Below are 14,626 nucleotides of genomic sequence, written 5' to 3'. Positions count from 1 at the left end.
GCTGGTCTGACTGGTTTCTGGGCCTGCACTCCCCAGCATTCCTCCGTAGGTGTGAGAACAGTAGTGTGGCTTGTGTAGGCCTCCTACACAAGAGGGTATGGGGACAACCTTCCCCTGGAGTTCCCGATGGTGGGTGCTTCCGCAGGGCTCTCGGAGAGCAGCCCCCGGGCCCAGGGCTGTGTGAGGGGCTGCCCACCCTTCACGCAGCTGAGCTCACTGCCCTCTGCCTCTCCCAGCCTCACCACCTTCCACCACCAGGCCTTCCTCTCCGCGCACCCCCACCAGCTGCCCCACCCACTTACTGCCTCCGGCGGGCTGGGTCCTGCGCCCGCTCTGCCCGGACCAGTCCCGGGACTGCAACTCCTGAGACTGCTTTCTCGTACCTTAGTGAGGCTTGTGCAGTGTGCCCTGATGGGAAGTGACCGAGCCCCACCCTCACCCCTGCTCCCTAATCACCCAGTCCAGAGGGTTTGTGACTCAAAGCCTCCAAGAAATTTGAAGGTGTTCGGGAGGAGGGTAAGGTACACTCTGACAGACACTGCCTGACGTGAAGTTGTTACCGTGGTCCCACTTCTCCTGGCCACTCCGTGGGAAGCAGTGCGGGGGCACGGCAAGAGGCCAGCCTCCTGCGGAACAACACTGGCTTCTGTCCTCAGCCTATGACCTTGAGCAAGTGGCTGCCTTCTCCAAGCCTCAATTTTCACATCATTAAAATGGGGATAATAATTATCTGCAAAGTGAAGCTAATAGCAGCCCTGGGTTTCCCACGGGGTTGTCGAAAGGATAAAATGCAGCCGAAGTACAGGAAAACAACCCATGACAGGAAGTCTCTCATACGCAGGAGTGTATCCCTGGGGTGTGGAGGCGAAGGAGACGGAGAACACAGTGTGGATGTGTTGACTCAAACGCACATCAACAGCTGCTCCGGAGGCTGGCTGTGTCCACGACCCCAGGTGACTCTGCGCCCACAGGCTTCAGTCCTGCCTGGGCACTGGGGCTCTCGTTTAAGCCTCCAGGTGCTCATGCCCTGGACCCTGGAAAGATGAAGCCTCAGAAAGCGGGCTCACTGGAGCTTCCTGGGCTCTAAGGCTTTCCCTCACAGGCTAGCTTTGCTCTTTCTGTACTTCCTAACACCACTGACAGCTATGTCCTTCCCTGGCCCTCTGAACCTGGACGGCTCAGCGTGGCTCCCCTTAGACCCCTGAGGCAACCCCCGTGTGAATTCCAGGTGTGAGTCTGGCACGTCCTGGGTCTGTCTGCATTCACACCCTGACAGCAGGTGTGTGGCTGCGGAGAGGACAGCCGCCCGCTCCCACCGCGGGAACTCCCTGCTCCTTGGCTCCTGGGGGGCCTGGGCACTCGAGTTCTGGTGTAGGCACGCTGCTCCTGCTAAGTTCTTCTCTGTGGATTTGAGATAGGAGTTAACCTTTTGGGCCATTTTGGTTTTCATATTTAGGCTTCCTACTAATGTAATTAATAATTATTTGCTTCTTCCCAAGGTAGCAGGTTGGCAGCAACTGAACTTTTGAACTTTTTTCTTTCTCGGAGCACGGCTGCTTCCACACTTAGCCTGGCCTCTGAGGCCCTTGGGTGGTTGGTCACCGTAACTGCTGCTCAGCTCATCCAGAGGCTAGGGCACAGAGCCTGGAATGGCTTGTTCCACAACGTCATATGGCTGATGTGAGGGTGTCTTCTGTAAGATACTCCCCCTTGTAGAACGTCAGAATAAAGTCATTTCTTTGAGTTTTGGTAAATTTTGTTTCTGAACTAGAGACCTTCCTCCAGCAATGGTTTCTTCTTTGCTGATTAGCTGGGCTTTAGTCATATGCATGGGATTTGGTAGTCATAGATTTTGCTCTTGAAAGGATGAAAAGTCCATTTCTACTAGCACATGACCTACAGAGCTGTGTGTGTGACTCTCTGTAACCTCTGTTTCTCGAGACCGCCGGGTGTGAGATTTTGGACCGATGTCCGGGGGGCACCCCAAAAGTGCGGGGTTGCTTCCTCTCCACCTGAACGCTCCTCCATTAACTCCCAGAGCTCTGGAGAGCACACCAGGTTATTCATCTAATCTGTTCTGTTGACCGTGTGCACTACCGGTTGATATGGCCCAAAGACCCAAACACTTGGCAAGTTAAAACAACGTTCCTGGGGCACCTGGGTGGCTCAGTGGGTTAAAGCCTCTGCCTTCAGCCCAGGTCATGATCCCAGAGTCCTGGGATCGAGCCCCGCATCAGGCTCTCTGCTCCGTGGATAAGCCTGCTTCCTCCTCTCTCTCTCTCTGCCTGCCTCTCTGCTCTCTGCCTACTTGTGATCTCTATCTGTCAAAAAAAATAAAATAAAATCTTAAAAAAAAAAAAAAAAACAACGTTCCTTGTGTCACACAGTTTTCTGAGGATCGGGTGTGGTTGACCAGGTGGCTCAGGTTCAGTCTTCCACAAGGGTGCGGTCGGGTCGATGGCCAGGGCAGCAGCCGTCTGAAGCTCTCCTGGTGCTAGAGGTGCTGGAGGCTGGGTTTCCAAGCTAGTGCCTTGGCCTGGCTGTTGGCAGAAGGCCTCAGCTCCTCACCACGGGGCATCTCCGTGGGGCTGCTCACATGACATGGCCCCCTTTGGCAGGGAGCCCGAGAGTGTGGGCGCACTGTCCCGGGGGCAGGGGGCATCACGGGTCTCCTCGGAGGCTGCTGACCACAGGTGGGCCAAGCTGGGGTTTGCCTGTCCAGGTTCAGTAGCTACCGGGGAGTTGTCACAGGCCAGAGCTCTGGAGTCCCTCCTTAACCCCTCAGTGTGGGTCCAGAAGCCTTGCCTGGGTTCAGCTACCAGAAAAGAGGGACCCTGTCTGGATGTTACAGTTTATAGCCTCTTCCTGGAAGTTACTAGCTTGCTATCTCCCTGGCCTCGGGGGTTCCTTGTTAGGTGAATGATAAGACGTGTGAAGGTGGAAGGCGCTCACTTTTTGTGCACTGTCCGGCAGACAACTTCCAGCTGAACGTGCGGCGGAGCCCACAGAAACCGCTGCTTGCTCACCTGGGGTCTGGACAGTGATCAGACCTACCGTCTCCACTCTGGGTCTCTGCTCTGTAACCCACAGGCAGCCATCATCAGCAGAGCAGGTCCATTTCTTGGGGTTGGATGGGGCATGCTGTCCCCACAAATTACTCTGCGCCCTTCGGTGAAGGCACTGAGTATTCAGCAGCCGGCTGGGCCCAGATCCTAGAGGTCTATGGCTATTATGGGCTTTCAGCAAATCAATGGTGGACGTACCTCTGCAGAAACTGTGTGAACCGCCTTGAATTTGGACAGCCACAGCGGAATAGGAATGAGACACAGTGGCAAGCAACGTTCCCAGACATCTCTGCGTTTCCTGCCAGCCTGCTAAAGAACACCTTGCATTCGCTCACTCAGAACTTCAGCTCCCTGCTCTGAGAGACTGCTAGCTCATTCCTGGGTGTTTTAATGCAGAACAAAGAGAGAAAGGACAACAAGAGGTCCAAAGAAAGGAGGAGAGATTCAGAAGGATACGGGAAGCCCCCCAGAGCTGTTACTGGTCCCAAAGTAAAGATGATGGAAAGAGGGAGGAAAGGTAAAAGGACTAGTTGGGGGGGCGCCTGGGGGGCTCAGGGGTTGAGCCGCTGCCTTCCTCTCAGGTCACGGTCCCAGGGTCCTGGGATCGAGTCCCGCATCGGGCTCTCTGCTCAGCGGGGAGCCTGCTTCCTCCTCTCTCTCTGCCTGCCTCTCTGCCTGCTTGTGATCTGTCTCTGTCAAATAAATAAATAAATCTTTAAAAAAAAAAAAAAAGACTGTGTTCTATGCATCATTTCTGCTAGAGGTGAGGCAGGGGAGGGCGGGGGGGAGGGCTGGCCCCGCAACAGCCTGAGGGAGGGCTGGGCTTGGTGGGACCGGCTGAGGGAGCTGGTTACCCAGAGGCACAGGGCAGCCTCGGGTGGCTTCAGGTGTACCTTGGTGGCCGGCTGATCCCGGGATGGGCAACACATGACTGCCCCCGGTCAGATGAGGGCTGAGACCGGGACAGGCCCGGCCAGGAGCAGGTGTGAGAGGAAGAGTTTCGGCAGCTGGTCCTTCTCACTGTAATTGACAGGTTGATTTGACAGAGGACTAGGTGACTGCTTCTACAAAGGGTTTTAGCTAGAGCTCCCTTAAGCACCCCCTCCCCCGCGACAATGCACTCGATACACAGACACTAACCAACAGGTTGAGGCCAGGCGCCAGGACCTCCCTGGGGTGCACTTAGCCGTTTCCCGCAGAGGGTCCTGTGTTGCTGGAAGTCACGGCCAGCCCTGGCTGGAGGAGGCCTCTGAGCTGATCAGCTGAGTGGGAGATTATCTGGAGAGAGAAGGGGGCTTTGGCCTAATCCTGGCCTGAAATCCAAGCATGCAGTTTGGGTTTGACCACATCTCTGCCCTGCTGTTTTGTGTTTATTTTGTTTGACAGTTTATTTGTGACTTGGGCCCTAAGGCACTCAGACATGAGGTTACAGTTTCATAAACAGAATAAACAAAATGAAACAGAACCCATAGACGATGTTTACAATCCATCTCTGGGCAGAGGAGAGGGACTGAAGTGTTAGTCTGGGAGGTCTAGGGGATGTAGGCATGGGAAGCAAGTATCTCTGGACCATGTGGGTGCTCTGCCCAAGGTCACTGGAAGGTGACTCGCAACATTAAGAAACCCGGGAGCAGCCGGGTTTATTTAACTTAGATGACATCTATCCTTTTGTTTTCTGAATACCTCTTAAAGTTGGAGAGCTAAGCAATTTACTAATTCCCATAATACTGAACATCTCTGTTCTGTCCCCAGTACTGCATAACCGTGTTCTGAAAGGTTTGTGTGCCCAGAAAACACGGTTTCTGCCTGGAGGTGACGAGGCAGGGAGCCGGAGCGCACATTCCCAGCCTGCCCACTCCAGGAAAGTGCTGAGTCACTAACATCGGGGGATCTTGGGGTTCCTGCGGCCTGGACCTGGGCCAGGGCATCCCCTATAGCAAACCCATCTCCAAAGGTCTCTGCTTTGCAACCAGGCAGGTGCGTAAATGGCCCGCTCCGGCAGCCATCCGTGAGCTCCCACGCTGCTCAGGCCTGGTGCACGTGTGTGTCGGGCCACTGCTTCCACCACTTCCCCACACTCTGTGCAGTCCTAAAAAACAGGACCACTTCTCTCTCCCTTGCTAACTGGTCGAACACCTTTCAACCAGTCTAAGGACATCTAACTCAACCTTCCAGTCCTCAGGGCCCTGTGTCACCCTCCTGAGAACAGTTACCTTTGTCAACAGCCTGCAGTTGTAGCCTCCAAACTGTCAGACCTTTGCTGACCCCCACAAAGGGTCTTGGGGAACCCTGGGGTTCCTGGACTACACTTGGTGAAACCATGGTCTCAATCATGGCAATTCTAGTGTCACTAGATATGACACTGTCATAGTGTCAAAGATATGTGAGTTTGGGTCACCTGGGTGGCTCAGTCGGTTAAGCATCCGGCTCTTGGTTTTGATTTGGACTCAGGTTGTGATTCTGGGTGCTGGGATTGAGCCCCGAGGGCATAAGGCTCCCAACTCAGCAGGGAGTCTGCTTCCAGATTCTCTTTTTCTCTCTGTCCCTCCTCCTGCTGGTATACTCCCTCTTTTTGAAATAAATAAATAAATCTTAAAAAAAAGAAAAAAGCTATGTGAGTTATATTAATCTAAAAAGGGAACATAAGGGCACCCGGCTGGCTCATGTGGAAGAGCGTGTGACTCTTGATGTTGGGGTTATAAGTTTGAGCCCCACCTTGGGTGTAGAAATTACTTAAACAAACAAAACAACAACAACCAAAAAACACCACACTTAAAAAAAAATGGGAATTCAGATCAGATTTGAGATTATTCCTGTGGGCTTCTCTTTGGCTTGATGTCTTGCAGTCTGGGGCGCCTGGGTGGTTCAGGCGTTAATTGTCTGCTTCAGCTCAGGTCATGGTCTCAGGGTCCTGGGATCGAGCCCCGCATCAGGCTCCAGCCCCACATCGGGCTCCAGCCCCACATCTGACTCCCTGCTCAGCGGGAAGGCTGCTTCCCCCTCTCCCACTCCCCCTGCTTGTGTTCCTCTCTCACTGTCTCTCTCTCTCTCTCTGTGTCAAACAAATAAATAAATAAAATCTAAAAAAAAAAAAGTCATCTTGAAGTCTCTGGGGACAATTTGGGGAATTCGTTATTCAATCTTCACAGGATTCAGCATTTGAAAGGTCCTGAATCGACCGTCCTGGGTAATAAGCACTGTGGGTATTCCCAGGGCCAGCCTGGGCCAGAAGCCTGCTGTCCTAGGAGAGCTCGGCTGTAACCCCAGTGGCTCCTTGACGGAAACTGCGGAGGGCAGAGCCTTTGTGGCGGTAAATCTGTGACTCCTTCCCAAACCCAGGGGAGGGACTGCAGACGGGTATCTCTCACGGTCAGACCATGGCCACCCACCGAAGCTTCTTGACTGTCAGGCCGGCTACACAACTGCAGGATGGCTTTTCCGCCTGGTCTGGGCCAGGAGCGTGTGCGAGAGTCGTCTTGTGCCCCTGCTGTGACACCGTCCGGCACCGGCAGGCACCCCAGCATCTGTTGAGAGCACAGTCCTTCTCCCAGCTGAGTCGGCTCTGTGCTTTCCGCAAGCTGACATTCATTACATAAAACACATTATGCAATATTATGACACCCTCACTAGGGAAGAAGTCCTCGGAAGACTATTTTTTTACTCTCAACCCTCCTAGCTGGATTTGTGAGAAATTGATTGAAAAAAAGAATAGTTCATATATTTAGATTTTAAAATTACGTAGAACTGATAGGCTAGGGGTGCCTGGGTGGCTCAGCTGGGTGAGCGAGGGACTCTTGGTTTCTGCCCAGGGCATGAACCATGGGTGGTGGGATCTGCCCAGGTGGGCTCTGCACTCAGTGGGGAGTCCTCCTGGGGGGTTCTCTCCCCCTGCCCCTCCTCCCACTCGCATGAGTGCACGCATGATTTACTAAAAAAATAGATAAAATTTTTAAGAAACAACACAAAACAACCTGGTAGGCTCCAGAAAAAGTACTGTACAGAGTTTAAAAATTATGGGGTGGTTTCAGTGGTTCTGGGGTGAGGGGTCCCAGGAACATCTGAATTATACGCTTTACACCAATCCCTCCTCCCCTTGAGGGTTAGAAGGGCAAAGCCTTACAGAGCTCCGGTTCCCGGACAGCCACACGTGTAATAACCTATTGTGAAGCCAGCTTGGGTTCCAAATTCTAATGCGAAGGATGCTGGTGACCTGGGGTTGACCACAGGGCTGAGGGAGGGCTGGCTTGGCCCAAACCCGGAGGCGGTTCTAACCCCATGGTCACGGGGTAACAGAAGGAAGGTGTCTGAATGAGGGCCTGCTCTGGCCACTTCTGCCACTAGTAGAGAAAAGGAAGTAAAAGGCAAGCAAGGTGGCTGAGCCACCTCCCTCTCAGCAGTGACCTCCCACTCATGTCCCACCACTCTCTCAGGCCACAGCAGTGGCGGGGGGTGTCCAGGGGAGCATGGAGAGTGCCTTGGAAGACCTCGGCTTAGGAGCAAAACAAAGTGGCACACATGGAGCGTCTGGGAGGGCACCAGCAGCAGCCGGCCTGTTCTCTGCAGCCACAAACGGCTTGCTTCATCAACAATTAGCTCCTCTTGGTTCTGGGGGAACACAGACATACTGCAACATAACTGCTTTGGGCAGGAACTTGGTTTCCTGAATCAGAAACTCCCAGTGGGTCTAGGTAACTGCCTTAAGGAAAACAGGCTTCCCCGGAAAGCCCTGGAGAACTACCACGTGGGGATCAGGATGAGGCACTGGTAGACCTGAGCTGTTTTCTTCGGCCATGTGTTTGCCATATTGCTTCTCTTGGAACGTCCCATAAAAATTTCTAGTCTCCTGTAAGGTGTGGCACCGTGAGCCGTCTGGCACCCCCCTTCAGGGCCCCCAGGTTCCCAGATGCTGCTCACCGCGTGCCCCAGCTCTCCCACTCCGCCGTCTTCACCACCACCCCAGCCCTCTTCCTGTCTCTCCTCTGCAGCTACTGCAGCCGCTCTCCGCAGGCCTATCATGGGCTCTCCCTCATGTTGTCAAAACAGGATTTTGGGGGCACTTGGGGGTCTCCATCGGTGGGGCATCTGCCTTTGGCTCAGGTCATGATCAGGGTCCTAGGATCAAGCCCGGCGCAGGACCCCCTGCTCAGTGGAGAATCTGCTCCCCTCCCCCCGCCCCTGCTCCTGTGCTCGCTCTCTCTCTCTCTCTCAAATAAACATATAAAGTCTTCTATTATTTTTATTTTTTAATTTTTTAAAGGATTTTATTTATTCATTTGACAGATAGGCATCACAAGTAGGTGAGCAGAGACAGAGCAGGAAGCAGAGAGCCCGATGCAGGGCTCAATCCCAGGACCCTGGGATCATGACTCGAGCTGAAGGCAGAGGCTTTAACCCACTGAGCCACCCAGGTGCCCCTAAAATCTTCTATTAGAAGACAGAGAGAAAGCACAAGCAGGGAGCTCTGCAGGCAGAAGGAGAAGCATTCAGCTGTCCCAGATCCATGCAATCTTAAAAACCAAACCAAACCAAAAACAAAACAAAACTCTGCTCCTGAGTCTGATTAAAGCCCTGTACTGGCAGGTGCCGCTGGCAGGATGAATTTATCATGTGCCTTTGAGGCCTCGCCGGCCCCCAGCCACCTCTTAGCTCTCTGCTGTTGTCCCCTCTCCCCCATCGGCCTGTCATCCACATGGAGGCCCAAGTATCCAGCACTTAACCGTACAAAACTAAACTCCCAGCTTCTCAGCCCAAACCTCTACCAGAGTCCTGCAAGCCAGTGTTGACTTCATCCGGGGCCTTTGTTTCTCTTACAGCCCGCAGAATCTTGCCGATTCCATCTTCAAAACACATCCCAGATCCAACGGTCTCACGGGTCTGCATGGCATTGCTACCCCACAGCCCCTGGTCTGTGCTCTGGCCATCTCGAGAGAGATCCTAGAACGGAAGGTCAGCTCCTGCCCGATGCGGCCCTGCAACCGTACAGAGGCTGACCTTTGCCCTCAGGGTGAAATCCCGACTCCAAGTGGGACCCTTGGCCAGCCACCTCCTTCATCTTCTTTGCTTGGACTTCGTTCTCTGCTGGTGGGGCACCTTCTTCCCCCGTCTGGGGTTCTCTTCCCCAAACCCTGCCTTGCTACTTTACTCTGGTTCTCCTCAAAGGTCATCGTATCTGAGTCCCCCCGCTGTCCCTAGCACAGGCCTTCGGACGGCGCTGAAACACAGCGGGCGCTGCAAAGCCTTCAAGATGTACTGAACGCTGCTCTCTCCGCCTTAAGCACGTCCGTTAGGTCGCCCCTTTGCCCGGGGCTGTCGAGGAGCAGCTGCGAAGCAGCCAGGGTGTCCTTTCACATTTCCTAGTAGTGGGGGGCGCCTGGGTGGCTCAGGTCAGGATCTCGGGGTCCTGGACCGAGCCCCGCGCCGGGCTCTCTGCTCTGCGCGGAGCCTGCCCACCCCCGCCCCCCGTGATCTCGTCAAATAAATAAAATCTTGAAAACCCTTCCTAGGAATGGGGCGCCCGGGGGGCCGTAGCGTAGGCCTCCGCCGCCCGCGCCGGTCGCGATCTCCGGGTCCTGGGACGAGCCCCGCGCCGCGCCCGCGTCCCCTCCGCCCGGCCCGCGTGCGGGGAACCGCGTCCACCACGTCCAGGAGGGCAGCGGGGGCGCAGGCGAGCGCTCACGGCCGTCTTCCCCGTCGCCGCACCACAGTCGTCCGTGGCTGGCGGCGACCCGGCGGCGACCCGGCGGCCGCCCGCAGCCTCCGCAGCGGCGCGCGGGGAGCCCCCGGGAGAGCCGTCGCGCGCTCGGCGGCCGGGCCCGGCCTTCCCCGCACGCGGCTGGGGACGCCCGCAGCGCGCCCGCCCCCGCACGTCCTCGACCCGCGCCCGCCGCGCGCCCCGCCGGCTGCGCACCTCCGCCGGCACCGGGCCGGGACCGCACCGCCAGGGACCCGCACGCGGAGCGCCGAGTCCTCCCTCGCGCGCAGGCGCAGCGGGGCTCCGGGGTCCCTCGGGTCAGCGCCGCGCGGGAGGGCTGCCCGCCGCGGGCCCGGCCCACCCCGGCGGGGGACCGGCCGACGAGGGAGGAGCCGCGTCCGGCTGCCCCGCGCGGGCGACGCGGCCCTATGGCCGCCCCCTCGCTCTCCAGCCCGGAGGACCCCAGACCCCGGCGTTCGAGCGTTTCCCTCGTCGCTTCCGGGATCTGCAGCGACCAATCGTCACGTCTGGGGGCGAGAGGCCCGCCCCCTCCGCGACGCAAGCAGCCAATCCGGCTGCTCGCTACCCTCCAGCGCCGTGCGCCCGGACGCACGACCTTGACCAATCCGTCCCGGGACGTCCTTCTGGTCCCGCCCCAGGCCTGTAACCGCAGCCGTCCCTCTCGCCGCCGCCCCTTCGCCCCCGCCGGCGCACTTCCTCCCCGACGCCGTGACGTGCGCAGCCCTGTGCCCGGCCGCAGCGGGCCAATGGCGGAGGCGGATACGGCGGGCCAATGGGCGGCGGCGTCTCATGCGGCCGGCGCCCGCCGCAGCCGCCGCCGGGTCCCGGAGCCAGAGGCCGCCGAGCCGGAGCGCGATGGAGCGAGGGCCCCAGGCGGGGAGGCGCCGCCGCCGAGCGCGCGGCCCGACGTCCCCTCAGTGAGCGCCCGCGCCGCCGCGGCGCCGCCCGAGCCTGGCCGCGCCCGAGGGGCGGGCTCGCCTGCCGCCGGCCTCGCCGCTTCGCCGGCGCTCGGAGCCCGCCGCCGCCGCCGCCGCCGCCTTCCCGCTCGGGCCGGGAGCCGTGCCGGGGCTGCATGGCCGCGCCCGCGCGCCGCCGCTGAGCCCGCAGAGCCGCGCCGCCGGGAGCCGGTGAGAGCCGCCGCGGGCCGGGGCGGGGGTCGGGCGGGCGCGGGGGCCGCCGCGCGGCCTGCAGGCCTCCCCTCCGGGCGGAGCGGCGCGACGGGGGCCCGGGCGCCGCAGGGGCCGACCTGGGGCTGCGGGGGGCCCGGACAGCCGTGAGCGGCCGACGCGGGGGCCTGGGGGGCCCGGGGGGGCTCCGGGGGGCCCGAGGGGGGGCGCGGGGCTGCGGGGGGGGCTGCGGGTGGGCCTCGGGGCCCGGACGGCCGTGGAGGGACGGACGGGGGCCCCGGGTGGGCGTCGCGGCCCGGACGGCCGTGAGGGGCTCGGGGGCTCCGGCTGGGCCTGCCTGGCCCCCTCGGCCTCGGTGAGGGGCCGGCGGGGGGCTCCGGGGGGCTCCGGGGCCGCCGCGAGGGGTTGCGGGCGGGCCTGCGGGAGTTGGGGGGCCCGGGGCCGCCGCGAGGGCCGGGCGGGGCCCCGGCGGCCGGGGAGCGGGCGCGCCGACCTCTGACCCGAGGGAGGGAGCCGCCGCGGAGTCGGTTGTGGTGGTTATTCCCGGCGCCCCTATTATTACCGCTCTTCGGGACCGGGAGCGGCGGCTGCGGGCTGCGAGCCGGAGGGGGCGGGCGGAGGGAGTCGCGGAGGCCGAGTGGGGGCGCCGGGGGCGCGCGTAGGCCGGCCGGGGGGCAGGAATGCGGGGCCGCGGCGCGGGGGTGTCGTCTCGCGGGGCGGTAGGCGGGCCCGGGGGGCGGGCGGGCGGAAGGCGGCGGCGGCCGTCGGCGGCAGAACAATGTGAGACGCGGCCCGAAATGTTAATTTCCGTTCCGCGTTTCATCATCCGCCGGCGGGCGCGTGTGCGAGTGTGTGCGAGTGTGTGCGATCGAGTGTGTGAGCGGGTGCGATCGGGTGTGCGAGTGTGTGCGGGCGGGTGTGCGAGTGTGTGCGAGCGGGTGTGCGAGTGTGCGATCGGGTGTGCGAGCGGGTGTGCGAGTGTGTGCGAGCGGGTGTGCGAGTGTGTGCGATCGAGTGTGCGAGTGTGTGCGATCGAGTGTGTGAGCGGGTGCGATCGGGTGTGCGAGCGTGTGTGTGCGGGCGCGTGTGCGAGTGTGTGCGAGCGAGTGTGCGAGCGGGTGCGATCGGGTGTGCGAGCGGGTGCGATCGAGTGTGCGAGTGTGTGCGAGCGAGTGTGTGCGATCGAGTGTGCGAGCGGGTGTGCGAGTGTGTGCGATCGAGTGTGCGAGTGTGTGCGGGCGGGTGTGCGAGCGCGTGCGTGCGCGTGGGGCCGGCCGCGCCGCGGGGAGCCGGCCCCTCCGAGAGCGGTCGTGCTGCTCCGTCTGCGGGTTCGCGGCGTGCGGCCGGGGGAGGCTCGGTCCTGCTGGAGGTCTGCTCCTGCCCGGGGCCCCGGCGAGGTCTTCTGCCTGCGGTTCCTCCGCAGAGCCCGGCTCGCGCCCCAGCTTCCCGGGAGTTTTGGAAGAGGCTTTGGAAGGTTGAGCTGGCCCGAGGGGGGCTGAATTGGGAAACCACTTTGTCTGCTGCACGCGTGGGCTTCGCGATTTCTACGGGTTATGGGGAGTTTTACGTGCCTTTGCGAGAAAAGACTGGTTTTGCACATTTCCCAGTAGAAAAGTCAAATTTCAGTCTTTTTTGTAAGGTGAGAGTTTTTAAAGTGATCTGAGCAGTGTCCTTAACGTTCCCTTTCAACTGAGAGTGAAAAGGGTGCACAGTTGTGGAATCGCAAAACTTAGAATATTTTGGTCGTGTGGGGGATTGATGAGAGGCATTCAGCAAAAACGGTGTAACGTGATCTTGCTGGTGGAAAAAGCGCCATTGACACGGTGGCTATTTTTGGTGTGTGCAGACCCAGTCAATGGCATAACTTGAATAGTTCCAAATCAGAGACCCTGAGACTGTTGATTTGATGCCTTTGGGACCTTGATTTCTCCTACTAAATGTTGCTGTCCTGGAAGGCTTGCTGTGTTTTGTGTCTTTTGAGACTGATTGCACAAGTACTGTGATATTACTTTGAAACTGAAGTTAAAAAAAGAAAAAGGGAAAACATCTTGCTCAACTCGGATTGCGATCCTTGAGTTGGATCCCTATTTTGGTGCTTCCTCCCCGCACCCTCCATTCAGCTGTTGTCCTCTCTTGCTGTTGTTTTGTGCTGGGGAGCAGGATCTCCTTGGACAGGCCGCACCTCCTGAATGGGGTGGGAGGAAACAAAGACCAAGTAACTAGGACTGTTCTTGGGTTTTGTGCCGGCCTCTTGAGTTAGTTAAAAAGCTGCCCCAAAATATTGCTAAATTTGATCCAAATGTGAAACTTTCACAGGTTTTAAAGTTTTTTTTTTTTTTTTTAACTGTGGGAAAAAAACCATAAAATTTACCAGAAGTTTGTGTTGAGAGGTGCCCCACAGCCTTGAGTTCCGAGCATTTGCAGTTCTGACTCTGGGTGGGCTTGCTCACTTGCACGGCTCTGTGGGGTGTCCTCTAGCCCCTCCGTGGACCAGACGTGCTGATCCACTGCCCCGGCAGCATCTTTCATCTCTCAAACCAGACGGGCTGCTTAGGACCAGTGACTGTCATGTTAGCTGTAATTACAGTGTTGATACACTGTGTCAAGTAGAGCTTGCACAGAGAGTTAAACCATGCTATTTGTATTTGAGAAGATTTTTCAAGAAGCTTTGTGTGCCTCTGTTTTTAAGTACACTTAATATGATATAGTAAGGTTACCTTTCATCTACTGTAACAAGAGAGTTATTTTGCATATGGGCAGTGAGCCCATTATCAATTAAATAACGTAATTAGACAGTGTCAGTAAATGCTGGTTCAGAGCATAATCTGCATTTGTTGCCAAAATAAGTGTTTTGATCTGTCCATTACCCTGTGTGAGTTCCTTCATCCCTGGCATGGTAAGCATAATGGATGTGCTTTCTTTTTTAATAGCAGATACCTGCTTGTTAGTAGGTGAGAAGGGGGATACGTAGCTAGTCTGACTGCACCCTGTGTCAGTGTGTTGCTGCCCTGTACTCGTTGCTCTGTGGGGGGTTGAGCTTGGCCTGCTCCATAAACTGTTTTGTGCCGTTCGACTTCTTCAGTTTTATCTTAAAGCTGTATGAAAGAGGGTGTCAGCCCTCAGCTCCTGGAACTCCGGCAGTTAGAGCTGATCAGTGTAGAAAGCCTAAAAGCCTTAGGAAATGACCCACTTTGACAACTATTCTGTTAATCCTTTTTTTTTTTTTAAAGATTTTTTTTTTTTTTTTAAGATTTTATTTATTTACTTGAGAGAGAGACAGTGAGAGAGAACATGAGCGAGGAGAAGGTCAGAGAGGGAAGCAGACTCCCCATGGAGCTGGGAGCCCGATGCGGGACTCGATCCCGGGACTCCGGGATCATGACCTGAGCCGAAGGCAGTCGTCCAACCAACTGAGCCACCCAGGCGCCCTTTTAAAGATTTTATTTACTTATTTGACAGACAGAGATCACAAGCAGGCAGAGAGGCAGGCAGAGAGAGAGAGAGAGGGAAGCAGGCTCCCTGCTGAGCAGAGAGCCCGATGCGGGACTCGATCCCAGGACCCTGAGATCATGACCTGAGCCGAAGGCAGCGGCTTAACCCACTGAGCCACCGAGGTGCCCCTATTCTGTTAATTCTGATGAAGACATTTTTGTTAAGAAGTGGCTCTTCTGTTTGATGGTCTTAGTCATGGTATCTTTTAAGCTAAGTCAGACTGAACTATG

At 57.5% G+C, this 14,626-nt stretch overlaps 2 protein-coding genes across 10 annotated transcripts in view; one reads left to right on the top strand and one right to left on the bottom strand.

The window, feature by feature from the left end:
- Nucleotides 1-9,535: 9,535 nt before the first annotated feature.
- Nucleotides 9,536-11,727, bottom strand: LOC123391042 (collagen alpha-1(I) chain-like). Its single transcript, XM_045076585.1, has 2 exons — nucleotides 10,471-11,727; nucleotides 9,536-10,261 (listed from the first exon to the last, which is right to left on the bottom strand). The coding sequence occupies exons 1-2, from the start codon at nucleotides 11,725-11,727 to the stop codon at nucleotides 9,536-9,538; spliced, it is 1,983 nt and encodes a 660-aa protein (XP_044932520.1).
- The window catches only part of ANKRD11 (ankyrin repeat domain 11), a 178,383-nt gene continuing 174,330 nt past the window's right edge, over nucleotides 10,574-14,626 (top strand). For 8 of the 9 annotated variants that reach the window (XM_045076460.1, XM_045076461.1, XM_045076462.1 and 5 more), the window contains exon 1: nucleotides 10,574-10,904. The gene's annotated coding sequence lies outside the window, so the exon portion shown is untranslated. The remainder of the gene's footprint in view (nucleotides 10,905-14,626) is intronic. The other variant, XM_045076463.1, reaches the window with a different exon arrangement.

This window comes from Mustela putorius, unplaced genomic scaffold (assembly GCF_011764305.1).
Source record: "Mustela putorius furo isolate JIRA1106 unplaced genomic scaffold, ASM1176430v1.1 tig00000174_pilon_pilon_pilon, whole genome shotgun sequence".
Lineage (NCBI taxonomy): Eukaryota > Metazoa > Chordata > Mammalia > Carnivora > Mustelidae > Mustela > Mustela putorius.
Note: the sequence above shows the minus strand (reverse complement) of the source record. Positions and strands in the feature narration are given on the sequence as shown.

Bases quoted from the DNA above. Each gene is read 5' to 3' on its own strand.
- LOC123391042 (XM_045076585.1), bottom strand. From the start codon at position 11,727: ATGAAACGCGGAACGGAAATTAACATTTCGGGCCGCGTCTCACATTGT. The intron at 10,262-10,470 runs GTGCGCCGGCGG...TGGTCGCTGCAG, and splicing joins GTCACGGCGTCGGGGAGGAA to ATCCCGGAAGCGACGAGGGA.